This window comes from Numida meleagris, chromosome 7 (assembly GCF_002078875.1).
Source record: "Numida meleagris isolate 19003 breed g44 Domestic line chromosome 7, NumMel1.0, whole genome shotgun sequence".
Taxonomy (NCBI): domain Eukaryota; kingdom Metazoa; phylum Chordata; class Aves; order Galliformes; family Numididae; genus Numida; species Numida meleagris.
In genome coordinates, this window is record NC_034415.1 from 28,526,476 (window position 1) to 28,547,886 (window position 21,411).

At 43.8% G+C, this 21,411-nt stretch overlaps 2 protein-coding genes across 6 annotated transcripts in view; both read left to right on the plus strand.

The window, feature by feature from the left end:
- Positions 1-14,600, plus strand: part of DNAJC6 (DnaJ heat shock protein family (Hsp40) member C6) — a 39,577-nt gene extending 24,977 nt beyond the window's left edge. For 4 of the 5 annotated variants that reach the window (XM_021404467.1, XM_021404468.1, XM_021404469.1 and 1 more), the window contains 14 exons: positions 8-141; positions 1,042-1,236; positions 1,613-1,730; positions 2,419-2,498; positions 2,669-2,862; positions 2,974-3,054; positions 3,907-4,353; positions 5,293-5,445; positions 6,989-7,057; positions 7,595-7,729; positions 9,117-9,374; positions 9,720-9,865; positions 11,415-11,591; positions 11,996-14,599. In XM_021404467.1, the coding sequence (XP_021260142.1) occupies positions 8-141; positions 1,042-1,236; positions 1,613-1,730; positions 2,419-2,498; positions 2,669-2,862; positions 2,974-3,054; positions 3,907-4,353; positions 5,293-5,445; positions 6,989-7,057; positions 7,595-7,729; positions 9,117-9,374; positions 9,720-9,865; positions 11,415-11,591; positions 11,996-12,097 (2,289 nt within the window). In that variant the 3' untranslated portion in view covers positions 12,098-14,599. Of the gene's footprint in view, positions 1-7; positions 142-1,041; positions 1,237-1,612; positions 1,731-2,418; positions 2,499-2,668; positions 2,863-2,973; positions 3,055-3,906; positions 4,354-5,292; positions 5,446-6,988; positions 7,058-7,594; positions 7,730-9,116; positions 9,375-9,719; positions 9,866-11,414; positions 11,592-11,995 lie in introns of all 5 variants that reach the window. The other variant, XM_021404466.1, reaches the window with a different exon arrangement.
- On the plus strand, positions 15,428-21,411 carry LEPROT. The gene is made up of 4 exons (XM_021404470.1): positions 15,428-15,584; positions 15,779-15,854; positions 16,658-16,844; positions 18,096-21,411. The coding sequence occupies exons 1-4, from the start codon at positions 15,569-15,571 to the stop codon at positions 18,210-18,212; spliced, it is 396 nt and encodes a 131-aa protein (XP_021260145.1). The 5' UTR covers positions 15,428-15,568; the 3' UTR covers positions 18,213-21,411.

The following is a 21,411-nucleotide window of genomic DNA, read 5'->3' on the forward strand; positions in this document are numbered from 1 at the left end:
CCACCAGGATGGCCGTGCAGCCTCAGCAGTTCTGGTCAGCGCGATGTTCTGCTTCTGTCACCTCTTCTCTAACCCAGGCCCTGCTATGCAGCTGCTGAACACAAAGAGACCTGGGATTGTACTGTGGCCATCTCACAGGAGGTAGAGTGCGTTGGCTAAATGCTGCATGTGTGTTTTTGCAATGTGTTCCCAGCTCCTAGGCAGAGACATGCATTCCATTTTGTCTTTATTTCCCAGAAATAGGGGGTAAGGTAATGATCAGACACTGGAGCAGGTTGTCCAGAGCAGCTGTGGGATCTCTGATTTCCAAGATCCATGGCTGGGGATCACTGTGAACAGCATAACCCAGCTCTGAGGCTGGATGAGGTGTGGAAGTTGGTCCTGCGCTGAGCAGAGAGCTGGATGAGATGACCTTCAGAAGTCTCTTCCAACCTGAGTTACTGTATTATTTCATGGAATAACGCATGTGAGCTAAAGGGTGGAGCGATGATCCTTATGGATCCTTTCCAACTTGGGTTGTTCTATGATTCTATGATATGCTGCATGCCCCATCCTGTCCACCCAATCCCAAAGGTGCTGGCAGGAGGCAACAGAGTGAAAATGCAGGATTCCTATTGCAGCATCAGCAGTACTCATGCATTAGCCATGCTACTTAGCTTTGGCAGGTCTTAACTGATGTTTGTGGCCACTTCCATTTCACCCACCTTGTTATAATAGTAATGGAGGAATAAAAACAAATATTACAATGGCTTTGTGCTCTGGCTCAGTAAAGCTGACAAGTGTGTAGTTAACAGGGCCTTGGTGAATTCCCCTCCTTACGCCAGCTTCATCCTTACAGTATTTACGCTGTAAAAATGTCTCATTTATAATTTTCATGAAGCAGAGGCAAAACTGCCTGTCAGAACAAACAGAAGATGTAGTGTTACGTGTAGAGTAACAGTGATCCGTGACTAAGTACTTCATATGGTACATGCACGTAAAATAGAATGAAAACTGGTCACCTGGGATGAAGGTTTCAGTGATGGCTTTCTCTATCTGCAGATACATCGGATACATTTGTGATTTAATAGCAGACAAGCCCATCATTCCTCATTGCAAGCCACTTACTATCAAGTCGGTCACCCTCAGCCCAGTCCCCTGTTTCAACAAGCAAAGAAATGGGTGCCGGCCCTTCTGCGACATCCTCAGTGGAGAAACCAGAATCCTGACCACGTCCCAAGAGTATGAGAGAATGAAGTGAGTTGCTGTGCTCTCCTACCATCCTTAACAGCCTTTGCTGTAAGGTGACTAGTATCTGTGCCGCTGTCATTGCCAGACTGCCTGATAAATCATGAAGTGCGGATATTAATTGAAGGTTGGTGCCTAGTATTTAATTAAACTGCCAGGGTCAGTTTAAAGGTATCTCAGTTGGATACCTTCCCTGAGATGGTTTGGTGCTAAGCTAGTTTCCCATAAGAAGTGTTTCTGTTTCACCTCAACCTCACACTAAGCAGAGTGATTCTGTTGGCTCAGCCTGAGTGAGATGGTCATTTTGATGTTGATGCTGGGGTTGGGTGGTAATGGCATTGTAGAAGGGAGCTTAACTGTGGATCTCCTTCTCGTCCCCTCAAAGAGAATACCGTGTGCAAGAAGGGAAAGTCCTAATTCCACTGGGAGCCACTGTCCATGGAGATGTTGTTGTTTCTGTCTACCATATGAGGTCAACCATTGGGGGACGCCTTCAAGCAAAAGTAGGAGTTTGTTTAACTTCTCTTGCATGTTAGAGGCAATGTAGCTAACTAAGAGAGGCCCAAATATTGGGTCTAAGAATGCAGATGGCACTTGTGGTATAGAAGGCTTCCTTAGCCAAGTATAGACTTAACATAAATTTGAGCAGTGCCAAGTGAAAACAAAGAGCAGCATTTGGGGAAGTCCTTGATGCCTCCTGTGTCTCTTTATAGTGTATACTGATGGGGTGTAGGATCCTTGATGATCCTACAAAACACCACCAAAAACTCTGTCTATGCACTCTAAGAAAATGGGAGAATATTTCTTCTTTAGCTTCATTGAGTATGACTGACTGAGCCATCCCTCATGGATGGTGCCAGCATTTGCAGTGCAAATAGATATCAGTTTCATTTAAGTGCAAAAATAGGCCAAGTAGGTCCTGGCAGTGAGGGCATGTTCCCGAACGCTGTGAAGGTCCTCCCCTGTCAGGGCAGCAGCAAAATTTAAAGCAGATGGAAATGCTGGGGTTTGAGAAGGGAAAGTTCTACTTTCTGTAGAACAAGCAGAGTGAATTAGCTTATACGGCAGTTATCATTAATCTATATAGTAACTGGTAGTAGGGTAGACTTAACTGCCTGCATGTGCAATATAAACAAATATTTGAATTTCATGAGCTCAAGCACTTGTTCATTATGGTGCTCTGTTTTTCAGATGACCAACACACAAATCTTCCAAATTCAATTTCACACTGGATTTATAGCCCTGGGAACAACCACTTTAAAATTCACCAAGTGAGTATTTTAAGCTGAACATTAATCAAACCTGGAGCATAAAAGCCTTAAGGAGGCTAAAGGAGAACATTCACAGATGGAAGTCTGTGTGCGTGCATATATATTGAAAGATGATATAGATTTGTAGAAACATCTGTTCCTTTTCAATTGACCAACTTCTCCCCATTTAGACCTGAACTGGATGCCTGTGACTCTCCAGACAAATATCCCCAGCTTTTCCATGTTATACTGGAGATAGAAATACAATCTACTGACAGACAAACAGAGTTAACTCCTCCATGGGAGAACTTCACAACAAAAGACATCAATCCAACCATTCTCTTCTCCTCTCATCAGGAGCATCAGGACACTCTTGCTTTGGCAGGTGGGAGCCGCACAGGTTTACTCACTTGACTCGCACGCTTACGTGGGTGTTGGGCTCTATTTTGCTCGGTTTGTTTTAATTGTGTATTTATTTTGGCGCTCTGTGCTGCAGGTAAGGGTCCCACTGATTCACCCCAGGACAACATCAGGAATGTTGGACAGAGTGCATTCTTCTCATCTCTCAGCTGGCAAGGTATGCAGCATAGCCTTTAAGTCAGATCTGCTTAGACTGAGATAAACAACTTGCTTCTCTTCCCCTTCTCCTTGGAGCGTGGAGGCTGGCTGAGGGATCTGATTGTCACATACCTTGCGCATTAGATCACTGTGTTGCTGGTCACACCCTTATGTTGCAACTGAGTGGAAATTAATTTCCTACAACATCGTCTTCAGAAATTGCCTTCTCGCGCTGTACGTGACCGATTATTGACATAGCTCCGGCGTGAACCTTTGTGCTAGGCATCCTTGGCGCTGAAACAGAATTAAGCTGCTTTTTGCTAATGTTGTACTCGGGAGAACATAGCATTGAGAGTGACCTGGGTGCGTGTCTATAGTGCAGGGACATCCCATTGCGGATGTGTTGGCAGGAACCAGGCACAGGAGGTCCCGGTGGGCAGCGCCAGGAAGGTGGTTTATGTCACTGCTCTTTGTAATGAGCCTGGGCTCTGAGGCATGGCTGGAGATGGCCTGGGTGCTTGGTCCTGACCCAGAAACCCGCGCAGTTCTGCTCTGTGCAGGTGGCACTCGCTGCTCTTCAGGCTTGAGGAGAGCCAATTAGCCTCTCCCTGCGTTCCTGATCAACAGCGCTGACCGCTTAGCACACAGCCCAGCAAAGACTTTAATTTCAATCTTTACCACGGTAGCATTCTGAAAGGTTTTGTTCTTGGTAGCTTTTTGTTCTGCATGTAGGTGGATGGTAGGACTGGATGATCTTGTAGGTCTTTTCCAACCTAGCTAATTCTATGATTCTATGTAAGCTGATTTCTGCGGGAGCCTTGCGATGAAAACAACTAACGGCTACCTAATTTTATTTTCAATCGTCATTTAGATCAGAAATCTGACAAAAGTAGCTCTCACCCCACCTCAGAGGACCGAGCAGCGTTGGTGCACGAGGAAAGCGAACAGTCAGATGACGAACTCTTGTCCCTTTCCAGTCAACACAGCAATGCCAGTGGCGACAAGCCCCACGGGACACCAAAACATGGCAAAAAGCAGCAAGAGCTGCCGGCACCGCCTCCGCCCGAGGACGTGGACCTGCTGGGGCTGGATGGCAGCCCCATGAGCAAGAGTTTTCCCTCGCAGCCGGCGGCTGCCCCCTCTAACTCGGACTTGCTGAGCGATCTGTTTGGGGTTGGTGGGCCGGGCTCCCAGGGGCAGAGCACGCAGCCCTCTGCCGACGAGGTCTTTCACATGGCGGGGCCCGGATCGGTGCAGTCCACTCCTCGGCATTCTGCAGCATCGGCGTCCCCGTCCCCATCCCCAAGGGTGGGAGAAGGTAACGCTGGCTCTGCCGTGTGCGTGATGTGGGGCACGTGCTCCAGTGATCTGCTGGGGGTGTTGCTTTCCTCTCTGGGTACACTCTTCATGGAAACAGTGAGGGACTGAGGGAGCCCAGAGGCCGTCCAGCTCCTCTGTTCTGAGGCTGGAGTCACCAAGACAAGCAGATTGGCCAGTTTGTTTCTTTAAGCTCACCCAAGTGCTTGGCTGGCTTCTTACATTACAGCCACTGGAAGTCACCCTTCTTCCAATGCATCCAATAATGTATGTGAGGAGAATATACACTAATTAAAAACAAAGAGAACCCGGCCACTTGGGTCTTAGTTCGACCCATAGCAGTTTAGATGTGACACACTTTGCTGTTTCTGATCGTTCAGCAGACATGATAAGCAATATAAGAAGATTTTTTTATTATTACTATTTTTTATTGCTCCAAAGATTGAATTCAGGCTGGTAGAAGGAATGGTTGAATAGATGATTAGAAAGAGGGATCTTTTGGAGCATTAAGTGAACAGAGAAGGGTAGATAGATACTGTGTACAATTGAACAGGTGAGGGTCTCTGGAATAGGTGGTTGGTTTTGCCAAAGGCAAAATAAGAACAACGAGCTCGATCTGATGTCTCTGTAGTCTCCCTGAATTTGGTTTGGCCAAATCCTTTACGTTACAGCTTATGAGCTGACGTGTTGTCAACATGTACATGATTCAAGGAGCACAGTATGCTCAGTTAACTTTTTCTTAGCAGCTAATAATTTAAAATGTTTGCAATGCCTGCTGGCTTTCTTGTACAAGAATGTTGGGTTTGTTTTTCATTTTGTTAAGGAGGGCACTGGCCTGAGCAATGCTGTGGCTGAGATTGGTGGCACCTACTGCAGGATGGCCTTGTGGCACAGTCATTGTACAAGTCAGTGATTTAGAGTTCTCCAAAATGTCTTGCAGCATCTGCCTTTGATCCATTTGGAAGTAGCCCTAAGCAAGCTGGTCCAGACCTCCTGGGTTCCTTTCTTGGTTCATCAAATGTCCCTGGTGATCCTTTCCTTCAGGCAACAAGAAGTCCTTCACCAACTGTGCACAGCGATCCCTTCCACATGGGTAAGAAAGCGAGGCTCTTCCAGTGAATTCAAGCAAACACAAAATACTGCTTTTAAATCTGATGGAGCCGTTAAGTGCAAACTGGTGCTTACCATGAAATGACTCTAAACCACACAAACCCCACTAAGCAGGAAAGGGCTTTTTGTCTCTAGACTTAAAGTATGTTCATCAGTTGAAGTGTGGTGGGATGAGACTTGTTTTGCTCAAGTCGTATCCTTAATTAATAAGCTATTTGTATACATGAGGAAAGAGACCATGAAGAATGTCTGCCTGCGTATTCCTGTGGTTATGAGGTCTACTTTGAACAAACTGCCATTAATTGAGCTAAATAGAGCATAGCATATTATGCCTCCTACAGAAAATACCCATCCTTTGGTGATTTTAGTTAGAGGTGTCTGATCTCTTTAGATCTGATACTAATCCTGGCCCAATTCACAGTTACATTTGACCCTCTAATTTTTCTTGGACTCTTTTATTCTCTTCCTTTGTTTAAAATAATGCCTCTTAGTTGTCCCTTTCTCTCCCTGTGCCAAAATGCAATATCGTAACCTTCTCTGTCTGAAACACATTCAGATACTAATTCCTTTGTGTCTCACCATCTGACACACATCCCTTGGGTGAGGCAATCTCCCTGGAAAGTCAGGGTGACAAAGGAGGGAACTAGCCTGCTGCTGGCACTGCTTACATCCTTGCTTTGCCAGACTCGGGCACTGGGTATTACTTCTGTGAGTAAGACCTTTGGGTCACACTTGAAGCTGGCTGCACTAATGAAAGGAATTTAAATGATACCCCAGCATGATGAGGTATTAAATGACACTGCTAATGTCTGTGTATAATGAAAAGCTGGCAGGGTGAACTGGATAGATGTACAGACTTTGTTTGATACAGGCTAAAGAAAAGACTTCTTTATTGTCTCTATCTATGTGGAGGCTGTTTTGCTGTATTTGTGTTTTCTATCCTTGCCCTTTGCATATAGAACATTTCCTTGGGTTGAGATGTATTCAGAAACACAAAACCCCATGTTATTCTGGTGATAGGGTTCTATAAATATGTATATAAAGCCTCTGACCAAAGCTGCCATAAAACAAGGACTGTAAATCTATGTCCTTCCCTACTTACGTCTGTACAGTATGAGATCAGAAATAAATGGAAAATTTGTAATGCCCTTTGAGGGGCAGAAGTTCACTTCTAATTAGAAAATGGTAGAGGGACACAGCCCTATGCTATCTGTCCTGCTCTTTGCCCCCTACCCTTTCCAGATGGTGTATTACTGGGGAGGTTTGGGTTGGATATTAGGAGAAATGTCTTCTCTAGAAAGCAGTGAGGCACTGGCACAGGCTGCCCAGGGGTGGGAGTCACTGTCCCTGGGGGTGTTCCAGAGCCGTGGGGATATGGCACTGTGGGACGTGGGCAGTGGGCATGGGGAGGTGGGCTGGGGTTGGGACTGGGGAGCTTAGAGGGCTTTTCCAACCTCAATGATTCTATGATTGTGTTGTTTTCGCTGTATTACTCTGAAATATTTATACATAGCCATTCTGCTTAGCTTCTAGCACACCAACAGTTTCCATACAGCCAGATGTTTCAGGTGGCTGGGACTGGCCCAACAAACCAGGTATGTATTGTAAAAGCTCAGAACACTTAATAAAAAAGCCTTAGCGAGCCCTGAGATCTGTTTCCTTCCTCAAAGATCAGGGCCTGAGGTGGGACAGGTGCTAGGGTTGAGTGTATGTGCTTGTGCTTCATTCCATTGAGGAGCCAAGAGAAGGACCTGGGAAATGCTGTATGTCCCTAGGATGCCGCTAAATAATAGTATGATTCCTTCTACTCTTGGGAGGCTATGTGTGTCCTACCAAAACTTGCTTCCTGAAGGCTTCCAGTTCTTAAAATATATCCATTTATCATAATTACTCTGTCACTGCAGACAGTCTGGGGAACGTTCTTGTTGCTGAGCCTAATTGTGAGTGGGAGTGCAAGTAGTCTGGGCCAACGCCGAACTGAGACTGCTTAGGAGCCTGACAATAATACACTTAATTTTAACATCACTCTTGTAACATTATGTAACTGAACCTTGGGTAAGAGCTGCTTTCAACTAAAATAAGAATAAAAATTGAGTTATTTTTTTTCTTTTCTTTTCCTTCTTACCTTTAAGGTGGCCTAGGTATGGGAAGCAAGTCGGCTGCCACCAGTCCTACAGGATCCCTCCATAGCACTCCTACTCATCAGCCTAAACCCCAAACACTGGATCCGTTTGCTGACCTGGGGACTCTCGGAGCAAGCTTAGCAGGTTTGCATCCCCTACAAAAAAAAGTTATCAGTGTCCTCTGGTTTAGAGAGATAGGATGAACAACCTGATATGTGACAGAGCTCTGTGGGTTCTCTCAGCCTACCTGCATGCCAGTGCTGCTTTCAAGCATTCCCTCCTGCTTGATTCGCTGTAAATTTTCTCAAACCAGTGCTTTTACCGATCTTCCATCAGAGTAAAACAACTGTGCATGCCAGCAACAGTTTGGACCTCGTAGGCTGAGTGGATTGCAAAGTGAAGCCTCTGTCTCATCCACATCAACAGCTTCTGGCTAAGGATGCTGCTGTGTTTAAGTCCAACTGCAGAACAGTTGCTGCAGACCTTGGAGCTGTGCCTGGGAACAGGCTCTGGCTCTTGATAGCTGTAGGGGTCCTTGAGGAATTGTTTTGTCCTTCTAGATTTGGCCCACTTCCCTCCTTTGTGAGGAAACCTGTGGTTCCTCACTAATCTGCCTCCAATTTGCAGTCCTGTTGGAAGGTGGGATCTGAACCCATTTTCATTTGCACCTGGCTACGAAGGACTTTTGCTTGGCTCTCAGAGATGCATTTTCTCTTTGTTCTATCTCAGAACTATCAGCAAACCCTCAGCCCCAACGTTAGAAAAGCAGTCCTGACAAATGGCTTAAGTTTTCCTTAAAAGCCAGCATGTCAGCTCCTCTGACTGGTAAATAGATTTTTCTTCCCTTTGTCACTGCCCTCAGCTCTTCGCAAGCCATTGTGGTTTTATCCGATGTTTGTTTTCTCCTTTGCGTCAGTACCAGCATGGTTCTGGAATTAGGTTTCCCAGTTCCCTCTGCTGGATCACTGGCTGCTCTGCAGGAGCAAAATAAAAGGAATGCCAAGACTCATGTTAGAGCCATCGATGTGCTTTTAAAGCATGGATTCTGCAGCACAGCTATGGAGTTCAAAAACAAACGGCTTGGCATCCACAGGATATTTAACCACATTGTTGTTGTTCGTAACTAAATCAATAGCACTCGTCCCACTTTCCATGATGTGTTTCAGAACTTAAAGTTGAATGTGGATGGATATTAATCACAAATAATAAAACATTAGCATTGAATATCCAAGAGCAGGCTGCAGGTTCCCTAGAGCAGGTGACATCACGTAGCTGTGGTTCCCAGCCAGCTGCATGCTGCTTTCCCAGCTTTATCCCACCAAAGTGCTACTCCAAAGGCAGGTGTTTGCTGTCTTTTCACCCAGCTTGCAGAGCAGAGACAGGAAAGTTGAGGGGCTTTGCTTGATGTTGTGGCAGAGCTGAAAGTAGAAGCCAGCTGCTTGGGGGTTTTTGTTGAGATTCGCTGGCCAGAAGGTGAGTCATTGCTCTGTTTGTTAATGCACACCGTCACTCCTTTCCCCTCACTGAGCAGGTGGCCCTTCGTTTGCCAGTAAACCAACCACGCCGACGGGTATGGGCGGAGGATTCCCCCCCTCGCCACAGAAGCCCTCTCCACAGCCCATGGGCAGCAGCTGGCAGCAGGGAGCTGGTTATGGCTGGCAGCAGGCGCAGCCCAAGGCCCAGCCAGCCATGCCCCATGCCTCGCCCCAGAACAAGCCCAACTACAACGTGAGTTTCTCAGCAATGCCGGGAGCGCAAAACGAACGTGGAAAAGGACCAGCTAATGCTGGTAAGCACTTCAGAGTTCAGTGTCTAGAAGGTCTTTGTAATATTGCTTTAATGCTTACGCACCGAAGCAGGTTTGAGTCTGGTGAGCAAGTTGTGCTGATGATATACAAGGTTCAACACTGGTTTCCTGTCCTAGACTCTGAAGCGTGCTAATATTTAGGAAATCCTGGATTACAAATGGGATTTGATGATAATAATTCAAAAGTAGCTTGTACCTCTTCTGTGAGAACCTACATACTCATAATCACCGGGAGATTGTTATAAGCGATGTGAGGGGTTGCTTGGGTTAGGGAAGCAGTGTTAAATAAGTCTGTATTATGAAAACAACTTGTTCTTGCTTTTCAAGATTCAAAACCAAAAGTGTCTGCAGATTTCGAAGATCTATTATCTGGTCAAGGTTTTAATGCTCATAAGGACAAGAAAGGACCTAAAACAATAGCTGAGATGAGAAAAGAAGAAATGGCTAAGGAGATGGACCCTGAAAAACTGAAAGTAAGCAACACTCTTGTTTATGCTCTTACTGTCATTCAACGTGTCTTTCATTCTCATCGTGCTGGATGCTCTTGAACACTCTCTGAAAGCTGGAGGTGGGCAGTAAGTCACCGACCTTCCTGCATGTGAGGGGCATCTGAGCAAATGCAAAGGCTATCTAGTGCCAGAAAGCTGTGCTAGTACACATCCTCCACAGCGCTGCTGGATCCCTAGCACCACATGGTATCTCTCATGCTTGCTTTCCATGAAGGAGATGTCTAAACTTGTTGGCATCACGCACTGCTGTGTTCACCGTTTGCATCCCAGATAGCAATGAGTTAGTGTGACCAGAAAAATAAAGTCAGAGACTGCAGGTGTTGGAGAGCACCTGGAAAAATTTCCACTAGGTCATCAGAATGAGAGATACCACCTGGAAAAATAATAGAGTTTGTTTTCTAAAAATATATTTAAAAACAACAACAGCGTAACATGCTCTGTTCCAAAGTAGCTTCATACAAATAAGCCAGATAAGAGAACAGCAAACATCCCTGCCTGTCCTTCAACCAAACCCAGGCTTTGACCAAATGAAGGACTTTGCTCCCAAAATGAGATTGTCCTGGGGCAGAAAGTGAGAGCTTCCTGCTGTTTGTTCATATAATGCTTTTTCACACCTTTCCTGAAGATGTGAACATCCTTTGGAATACAATTAAAACTCCAAGGATACATCTCTGTCCTAAACCAGAAAACAACAGTGGCCTGCTCAATGTTATTGTCATGGCTACTGGGATGCCGCGTCACTCCAGCTCTGGTGAGCAGGCACAGCCAATTTAACTAAACCTCTGTCTCATTAATCTTATCTGCTTTGGAATTCTCTCATCGCTCCTGAATAAATTGCCGAACTACAAATCTGTTATAAGGGGAAGGAAATGCATTCTGTCCCACTCTACATGAGGAATATTAAGCCACAAATTATAACTGCAGCTGTGGGCTAAGATGGCAACCACTAAGGGGGACATCATCTAGGGAAGTGGGGTACCCACTGCTTTGTTTGACTGCTAGATTACAAATAGAAAAAAGGCACATGGAGAGAACTGAGGCTTCTGATTTAAAGGTTAAAAGGATTTGTATTGAAGCTAAGCTTCTATATGAGTCTTTTGTACAAGTCTAGAGCTAAGGCTTCTAAAGATATGCCACCACAGCAGAGTTCCAGTCAGGCTTATTTTTAGGCATGCAATTAAGCTTGCTGAAGAGCCACACAGTTAATCATTTCATTTATCTTTTGACTATTCCATGTAATGGTTGTTCAGAAGTGTTCTTAGGAGTGACCCAACTCAGTATTTTTGGCAGTATTTTTGGCTCTGGCCGTGTCTTAGCTTTCAAGTGGTGATATAAAAATTAAAGACAAAGTACAGACTGACAAATATCTTTTGCAAATATCTCCCAAAGGCTTTCTGAAGCTTGGAAAGAAATGAAATGTTCCTTGGAGTCACTGCTGTTCAAATATAGAAACCTTTTCCTCCTGGAATAACTAATGTAAGGCATAAATGGAGATTCACATTTTTCTCCTCAGATCCTGGAGTGGATTGAAGGAAAAGAGAGAAATATAAGAGCCTTACTGTCCACAATGCATACTGTCCTATGGGCAGGGGAGACCAAGTGGAAACCTGTTAGCATGGCAGATCTTGTAACTCCAGAGCAAGTGAAGAAGGTCTACCGGCGGGCAGTGCTCGTCGTTCATCCTGACAAGGTAAGGCTTTCCTAGTTCACACTGATCAGAAGTTGTCACTGTTCTCAAAAATAAGGCTAATTACGAAGTGTTAAATGTGGCTGCTCTATGTATTGGAACAAGCAAATGTGTAGAAACATTCCAGCCTTGGTTAAAGCTTTTACTCCTCTCGGGACTGCATCCCTTTACTCTGCCACATCGGGGGGCTGTCAGCTCTGAGGAGCAGAAAGGCTGAAGAGCCAGGAAACATTTAAGCTGTAAACAAGGTCAGCGACCCTCAACAGTAGTCTATTCTCATCAAAGAATAAGTGAAAACCATTTGTGGAGAGGGAACAATATGTGCTTGGGAATCTAGCTGCATAGAGGTCTGCTGCTGGTAGTCTCCCTTGGTAGATGTGATATCCCTGTTTCTGTTTTTGTTCCAGGCTACTGGGCAGCCATACGAACAATATGCAAAGATGATATTTATGGAGCTAAATGATGCCTGGTCAGAATTTGAAAACCAAGGACAAAAACCCTTATATTAGGTACTTTCTCAGTCTCCACTACAGACCTGTGCTAGTGCTTGTATAGTCTCTTGTCACAAATGTCACAGATCAACCAAACTCTGGCTGGAAATTCAGAAGTTTCAGAAAACTAAGAGCCTAATACTTATCATGAAGAGCAAGAGAAAGGTTTCCTTATGCTTGTTTCAAGAATCCTGAGCTCAAAAGGAACTCTAGCTGCCTGGCTTGTTATCTGAGAGCCACAGGGCTATAGTTCCTTGTACCTTTTTTTTTTCCCCTTTGGATTCCAGTGGGGTGAGAAAGAACACATTCTGGGAAAAGGTGGGATTGTTCTGTCTCTGACACAGTGTGGCTGGTGAATTTCCTACTTTTTTTTGTGTCTGAAATGTGATACGGCAACACTTCACTTGAGTTCTGTAACTGGTGGTGAAGCCCAGACTTTGATGTGTTTTCTTCCTAGGTTTGGATCAAACTTCATCAAATTTAAGTGCTCAGATGTGGTTTAGGCACATTTCTAACAGTCACCATTTGCCGCTTAATTGCTCATATAGCATAGTATGCCTGAGTAGAGACAAAGCTGAAGCCTGGGTAGATCAGTGTGGCAGCTTACTGCTGCTGTATGCACTAATACTGTACTTCACCTCACAGTCCAGCAGTGAAATGTGTGGAAAAAATTCCTCAGCATCATGGAGTAAGTGTCTTTAAAGCAAACAACAAGTAATTGATGTTAAACAGCACCTTGATGGCTTGTTAAACAGCAGTTCTAGGAGAACAGTTAACTGGGGGGAAGAGTGGTTCTACATTTGTAAAAGGGAAGAATGAGCATGTGCTACATTTCCCATGAAGTTCTCATCAGTAGTTTGAAGCCATCAAACAAAAAAAATACCAACAAGCTAAACTTCTGCTGCAAATTTTTAGAAACTTCCTAGCCTGTAGGTAACAGCTCTCCTCCTGAGGATTCAGAAGACTTTTTCCAGCCCACCTGCATCACCTCTATGCCTTTATCAGCTCCAGAGCACTTGGCAAAGGCTCCAGGCAAAATGTAACCTGTTGCAACTTCACTTTTCAGACCACAGTGTACAAGCTGTCATGCAGACATCTGTGGGCCAAGTCAGAATTTTGAGGTAAATACAGTGCAAATTAATTATCTTAGAAGTTTATTATGGACCAAAGCAATAATATCATAATGAAATATCTTTGATGCTGAAGCATCTTTCCTAGTTCTAAACAAGTTATGCTCTTCACCCCAGATTAGACTTTCTCCTTTTGTAGAATCACTGAAGCTAGCAGTTTATTTACCAACAATTGTATCTGTATTTGAGCTTTGGAAGAGCAGGTGTATCGAGAAGATAAGCAGGAAATCATTTGTATTTACTGCTTAAGGAACAGGTTGCCATCTGAAGCAAGTCATTAAAGCTGGTGGTTTTTAAAGACAATCCACTTGTTGTTGCACTTAAATTTTCAAGTGGCAAAACTTCTACTGCAAAGACAGTGTGTCAAAGTACATTGCTTTTCTGTATAAAAGTCATCCTTTTGTTGTACTGGTCCATTATTTACTGCCATTAATTGAAAATGTGAAACCAACACATAGGTCTCCTTTTATATAAAAGACCTTAAGATAATAGTAACAAACTGGATGTTATTTATTAATGTTTTGATCCAGTATGTGCTTGTCTTATTTAAAGAGATAACTGGAATGTGAATCATGTTCCTGTGATTTGTTGGTTTATTGTTTCTCATTCACATTTGTAGATATTGTGACCTATGCCTATATAATAAAAAGGATCTCATTACTATAACGTACTTTTTTTTTTAATAATGAAAACTATGTTAGCTTTGTATCAGGTTTGTCATGGCAAACAACTCTGGATACTCATACGTTCACAAAATGCAAATCCATCATTAAACTTTATCTACCCAAAGAAACCCTACCCTACTTAAACTTTGATTACTTCATCCCTAATGTTTTTATGGGTGCATGAAAGTATTAGGACGTATGTATATCAAAATAGTTAACTAAAAAAAAAAAAATTCTTGTCATATCTGGTAGTGACAGAGGTTATCAATGTTCAGGTTTACTGTTTGACTAAATTATTGTAATTTTTGTAAATACAGTATATACTCGATGAAATTGTGACTGGTCTAAAACATTTGTATATACATTAAAAAGCTGAAATGAACACTCAGGTATGTTTTGTGCTTGTAAGGGGTGGGGGATCTCTGTCTTCTTGCTTTCAGCACAAGTTGGGGTGGTTTCTCTGTAAATGTTGGATAAACATCAACGCTTTGTGTAGTGCTGGGTGGAGACTCCTTTTTTCTGCATTTCCTGCTCTGTGACCCACACCTCTCTGTTTCTGTGGCTCAGGGCTGGGTGGGAGTGGGTATACCCATACAGGTCACCAGGAACCACTTGCACTAGACAAGTGTCCTTATTTCTAAAGGCTTGATTTTCCTCAGCAGCAAACAAGCTAAATGGAGAACACAGCTCCTCCTCCTGCAGGAGATGGGAAGAACAGTTAGGGGTTTATCTCAGAGAAAAGCTGCAATGGGAAAAGACTCAGTCCTTATTGCTTAAGAGAAATACCCTTAACCCAAGTTAAGCACATTAAGTTAGTCTTCTCTTTCTACTTCTTTTTTTTTTTGTAATTAAGTTATTTATTGTAGGCCCCAAAGAGGCATACATTGGCAGTAGATGTAAGTTTGTATTAACATGTTCTAGGTGTTTTTTTTTCTTTTTTAGAGGGGAGGGGGAAGGAGGACGGGAGTAATAACTTGTCTGCATCAGACCAGCTATGGAATGGAAGAGGTGATGGCTGAGGCAGGAGCTGCGTGAAGGAAATCCCCGTGGGGAGGGGGGGTCCTAAAGGCTTTGCAAAAATTGTGCTTCAGAATGGTGGCTCTTGGGTCAAAGCTTCCCCTTGACGCGATGGAGTCCTGAAGCCTTAGTGCTGCCTTAAAAAAGGGGTGTGCACCGTGCTGCGGCCTAGCAGAAACGAGGGAGTGATGGCTGCCTGAGAGGCACCAGAAGAGAGACGCAGCCAGCTGGGCCCCTTTTTGGGTTGAAACCAGGGTTTTTCAGGAGCAGCCTGCAAAATGGTGGTGACCGGTTGAGGGGGTGGCTTTTTGAAACTGTGTTGATGCGCACATCTTAGAGGCACACACAGATGCGTGATCGCGTACCAACGTTACACAGCCGCCCGAGGCCTGACTGGAGCAGCGCGCTGCGCGCGCCGCCCCGTAACCATGGCGACGAGGGCTCGCGGCCCGGCCCCTTCCCGCCTCCGGCCTTAAAGGGCGCACCGCCCCTTCCAAACAGAGGGCGGGGGGGAGTTTGGGAATCATCTCTGCCGCGGCGCCGACCCTTTAAGGCATCTGCTCACGTGCTCCGCCAGGGGGCGGGGCCAAAGGCCGGAAGTCGCGCGCCGCCACCTCAGCTGGGCGTCGTTCGGGGCGCTGAAAAAGGGAGCTGCTGCCGCCCGGCCCGCCGGAAACATGGCGGGCATCAAAGGTACCGAGCGCTGCCGGCGCCCCGCCTGGCGGCTCGGGGCTGCTGGGGGTCCTACCGAGCTGCTGCCGAAAGCCCTGAGCCGCTGTCTGTCTGCCAGGGGGCAGAGCGGCCTGGTCGCGCTTCCCTTTCCCTCAGCGGGGCCGGGCGGGAGGGGCGGTCGGTAAACGCCTCACCGCCTGCCTTGTGCTTTGCAGCTCTCGTGGGGCTGTCCTTCAGCGGAGCTATCGGGCTGACGTTCCTCATGCTGGGCTGCGCCCTGGAGTACTACGGGTGAGCGGGCTGCGTGCCCCGAGCCTCCTTCCTCCCTGCTAGGGGAGCTGCTGGTCTCATAACCCAGGCGCTGGGCTCCGCTTGGTGCCTGCTTTCCAGCTGTTGTCCCGACAAATTGTGATTAAATAATCCATTTTCAGCCAGCACCTCCGTTTCCATAAAAATGACTGAAATCAGTGCTACGCTTCCTCAGGATGACAAGTGTCTACTTGCTAAGCAGTCGTTCTTAATCTTGTACAGCGCTTTTTGCTTTGTACTTTATTTTTAAACAACCCCCACTGGCACAGCACTGTGATGTCTCTTGCTTCTCAAAAGCCCTGAGCAACCAGGTCGAGCTGTAGGTGTCCCTGTTCATCGTGAAGGGCTTGGACCAGGTGGCCTTCCAGGGTCCCTTCCAACTCAAACAGTTCTGTTTCAGTGCAGGTGAAGCTGCAGGGAGTGCTGGCAGAGATGTGACTGCTAGGGTGTGTCTTTAGGGCTGCCTTGTTTACAGGCTGGGATTCTTGTCATTTGGAAAAAAAGCTTTTGGCTCCAGTCCTGCCCTTTATGTCTCCTCTTCCTGATGATTGTAGGTTTTGTGAGGTGGTAGTGTGAGCTGAGTCAGTGAGGTGAAGCAAATATGAAATTAGTAAACTCTGGTTGTGCGAGGCCATGGGAACACCCTTCTGATGAAAGCTTGGGGTTAAATCACTTAATGCACTTCCCAAACCACAAAGTAGGACTGCAGCTACTGTAATTACTTTTCCTAAAGAGAAAATTCATCTAAACTGATGTATTTCTTTTCTTTTTTTTTTTCCCCTTAGTGTTTACTGGCCTATGTTTGTCTTAATATTTTACTTCATCTGCCCCATTCCCCACTTCATTGCCAGAAGAGTAAGTGACGACAGCGATGCAACCAGCAGTGCCTGCAGGGAACTGGCGTATTTCTTCACAACTGGAATTGTTGTTTCTGCTTTTGGCTTTCCCATCATCCTCGCCCGGGTCGAAGCGGTAAGTTCTGCCCGCTCGCTCTTCTCGTAAGAAAGCAGTTATTGAGTGTAATCTTTAAGTGTACTCTTGTTTCTTTCTGAGGCAGCTGAGCCACTTTTGTTTGTAAGTCCTCCCTTTGCTTTCCTTGTGATGTTCCTAGATTCTGATGAAAGTAATCGCTGCTGGAAACTTGCCCGTGCTGCTTTTTGGCCTAAGCAAACGACTTGCATGACTGAAAAGTTTTCTTCCAGTTTTGTTGTGGTCCAGTGCAAGTTATATTATTTCCTCCTACATCTCATGCGTTTCTCTGTCATCAGCTCGTGCAGTGCTTCTCGCACCATCTTCCTTATTTTTATCTCAGAATGTCTGCTTTCTCCATTTAGGATGCTGGAAACTTGGTGACTGGAGTGTATTATCAGTTAACAGCAAAAAGGCCAAACTTCCAGAATTGTCCTCCTGGTTTTCAAAGCATTTCCCAAGCTCATGCTTTGTCCCCCTCAAATTTGAGGAAATTTCTGCTAGCTTCTTTTCTCTTTGCTTTCTGAACTGCTCTTCAGTGGTGAGATTTTGTCACGTTTGTTTCCAAGGCAAAGAACTCCTTTGTCCTGTCTCCCGAACTGCCCAGTGAGATTTTTCTTTTTTTATTGTTGTTCTAGTTTGTCCCCCCCCCCCCCGGTCTTATTGTTTTGCTTAAGCTTCGCATGCTAAGTTTTAATTTAATTTGTAATGCACAATTTGCCTGACATCGAGTTTAAGTTGTGGAGCTGACAATAGGCAGAACCAGAAGTGACCACAAGAGGGAACTCTAATTCATAGCTGCGTCTTAAGTGTAAATGTTACTTACGGTAAACTTAGGTGGGCAGATCGATGGCTGCAGAAAGCTATTTACCTTTAAGGCCAAGTACTGTTTTCTATGCTTATTACTGGCATTTATTTGTAAGACAATCTTTTATTTTTATAAGTAGTATTTAAAAGAAAGCACTAATCTCAGTGGGTTTTTCTGTGATTTAGGTCCGTTTTAGTGACTTGTATGGCAAGGTAATCATTTTGCTCTAGAATCATTAGCCTGTCTGTTGAAGTCTTGTATTAATTATATGAGTAGCTGCTAATTGAATGATTAGTGCTATAAATTGCAGTATTTGTTTGTCCTTTTTCTTCAAGCTTTTAGCAGCTTTCTGTAGTATTTCATTTAGTTTATCTAATGCATATAAATAACTGGCCTGAATGTGTGTTAAAGAACTGCTTTGATTCTTTCGTTTCCTTGCATTTCAGATCAAATGGGGAGCCTGTGGTCTGGTCCTGGCTGGCAATGCAGTCATTTTCCTTACTATTTTAGGCTTTTTTATTGTGTTTGGTAGAGGAGATGACTTTAGCTGGGAACAGTGGTAGGACCTCGCTCTGATGCTGGTAATGTTTTGCAGCATACGTCACCCATATGTATACTGTGCGTGTGTCTGTGTGTATACATTATTACAAATGTGTGTGCATATGCATGCAGTTTTACATTATCACGTCCTAACATGCTTTTTTTTTAAAGTGTGTCAGCCAAAGGGGAAGGATCTTTGTGACAGCTCTCTTAATGTATTCAGTAAAAGTTGGGCTCACTACTGCAAATCTGTCCACAAATAAGTTTGCAGAACACAAACTGTTTTTACTCATTTTTCAGTATTTGTGCATTAACTTCTGCTCTAATCAGTTTCACTGATACATGAGATGTTGATCAGCATGTCTACTTTTTTTTTATTCCAAAACCCATATAATTAAAGTAGATTGATATAAAGATTATCCTGCTTACTGTTGCTTACCTTGATTGTCTTTCTGCTCTGATTAAGGATGAATGAGTACTTGCTTTTCACTTGAGTAACTGTAATTCTAGTTGTTTTTTCTGATGGCATACCCTGTTTGTTTTTATGTTAACTCTTACTACCTGATGGAAGAAAAAGAAAACCCTGGTTAAAAATCAATGGTGTTCATTTAGAATCTACATTGTTTCTTTTCCCTAAGATACTCTGGTTTTGTCACCCTTCATCTTAATGACTGTGGATGTATTTTGGGAATAATCTAATGTATTTTAATGCTCAGAGTTGGCATTACTTCTCTCATGAAGGCTCACAGAGGAAGAAACTACTCTCAGGACACTTACAGTCACAATACAGTATACAGCTCTGTATTCCTGTGTGTGAAGTGCCTGAATTGCAAAGAAGTGAGTGTTCTGCTGGGCAGGACTTAACTCCTCCATTCTCATTGCTTTGATAACATACTTACTCAAACTATTATTTCTTGGCTGTAAGATTGTTGTATTAAAACACTATATTTTTATGATGGCATTATCCTAGTAAGCATTCTCATAATCTCATTTATGAAAGTTAATCTCATTTATAAAAGTTAACTTTATTACTGTTTTGACTAGCTGAAGCCTTTGATTTATGGAGGCATGTAATTTTATAAAAATGCATTCTGGTACAGCCCTAACTCTAGAAGACACTTCAGTAATCTGCTAAGGGGCGAAGGAAGAGACGTGTTAGTTTTATTCTTTCCTAGGGAAGTTGACATAGAGATTCCTGTTTTGTGAAGTAAGAAACCAATTTCCCCGTATAGGGTATGTTTTATTATCGAGGGTTCTTCAGATTAGCAGAGTGCAGATGGGTGTTTTATAATTTGTGTTAGTTCGTGGCTGACTGCTGTGGCCCAGCGTAGCTGTGAGGGACCTTCTGCAAGGAGGTGACAGAACCAACTCTGCAAGATGTGGCAGCTTCACTCAGACAATACCTTTTGCCCACTAGGTTGTATGAGAGTACTTACACTGGTCTCCAAACTCTCATTACTAGTGTACTGCAGAATGGTGTCCTGTGGTTTGCTGTGCAGAGCAAAGGTTAAAAAATGAATGAATATTACATGAGCACTCATACTCTGTCTTCTTGTTCATGCTCAGGGCCCTGCTAAAAGGGTACAGAAGTCATTCTGTGGTCCAAGTGATGTAATAGCATTCAAATGTAGAGTATCTTGTTTCAGGAAGGCAAATAATTCCTGTATTTGACTAAACGGAAAACTGTTAATTAGTTACTTTAAACTTAAACAGATGTGTATATGTTGAGCACTTCAGCGTTGAGGAATGCTGAGTAGTTGCAGCTGACACTGAAGTGTGTCTGCAATGCCATGCCTGTAAAAGAAGAGTTAATGTTACAAGACAGGTTTTCTTCTGGATGCTGGTGCTTCATCGCAGGCATAGCAGGAACATGCTTGTTAAGATGTGAGCAAGTTGTCTGACTTCAAGTGAAATTTACCATATATGCTGATCTGCAAAGTACTGTTGTTCTAATTATTAGCTGAGTTATTTAGAGTAAACATAGTTTCTACAGAGGTCCTGCTTTGATATTTTTTTTTGAAGAATTCACTTTTTTTCTCCTTTACTATGACACTTTTATTCAAGTTGGTGAAGTAAAACAACAGTGATACATAACTCGAGTGCCTGATCCTGCACACAGCTGAAGTCTTTGCTAAACATTCCATTTGACTCCAATTAAAGTGCTTGTGGCGTTAGGTTCTTGAATGTTTTCACTCCTCAGAATTTGTGTACTTAAGGCTGCAACAGAAGTCTACAAAGCTACTCAGCTACCACTGAAGTTTTGCTTTTGAGACAGGTGGAGCAAGGAGAAAAAGCTCACATCAGTTTTTCTTTCATTTAAAGAACAGTTATTGTAGAATCTGTTTTCCATCTATTAGTAAATGGTTTGTGTGTGGCAGATAAGGATTGGGATCCAGTTGGGATGCAGGCAGTAAACATGTGACAATCTAAAGTGAAAAGGAGGACTAGGAATTCAGGTGTAGCGTTGAGGAGGTGTTGCTTCTTGGAGAATTGTTCCATTGCACTGTGTTTCCTTTGGCGGTTGCTGTGGTCAGCACATACCTCGTGAAGTGGCAGGGAGATACGGAAAGAAGAAAGTGAAGACTTCTGAAGCAGCTGCGTGCACTAATACTTAATGTGAACTTCGTGCAGTCTTCGCCATGGACGCTTGTTTTAAATTGTTTTGACTTTTAAAATCGTATTTAATGGTGTTTCAGTAACGAAAATCTTCTTTGACCTCTTCAGAAGCAAATTTGCTTGAACGAGTTCAGTGTTTAATAGGGTCAAAAAACCTTCTCAGTGCATTTGGGGTTTTGTTTGCTTGTTTTTACCAAGAGCTTCACTCATTCACACCAACCTGGTGCTCTGATGGCCAGTACTGGGCGTGCTGTCACTCACTATCAGTAGTGATAGATAGTGGTTTCTCTGAAATTGCTTTCCTTTATGGAAGTGAATGCTATATATCCAAAGTGCCTTAATTTCAACACTATGCTGACTTTGTGAATGCATTATAACATGGAAATACCATTTTCATAATCAACTGAAAATCTGTTATTGCATTTTTATAAATCTTCCTTGCCAATTAACCACATTTTCTGTAATTCACTATGCAGTGCAGTTTTTGTAACTTTTGTAAACGCTATTTGTGTTTTTTTTCCTGTGTTTGCCAGGTTCTTGAGATGAAGTGTTAAAACATACCCTGCTTTTCTTCTTGAATTGTCTAATAAAACCGAGTAAACGCAC

Bases quoted from the DNA above. Each gene is read 5' to 3' on its own strand.
- LEPROT (XM_021404470.1), top strand. The intron at 15,855-16,657 runs GTGAGCGGGCTG...TTTTCCCCTTAG, and splicing joins TGCGCCCTGGAGTACTACGG to TGTTTACTGGCCTATGTTTG. The intron at 16,845-18,095 runs GTAAGTTCTGCC...CTTGCATTTCAG, and splicing joins TCCTCGCCCGGGTCGAAGCG to ATCAAATGGGGAGCCTGTGG.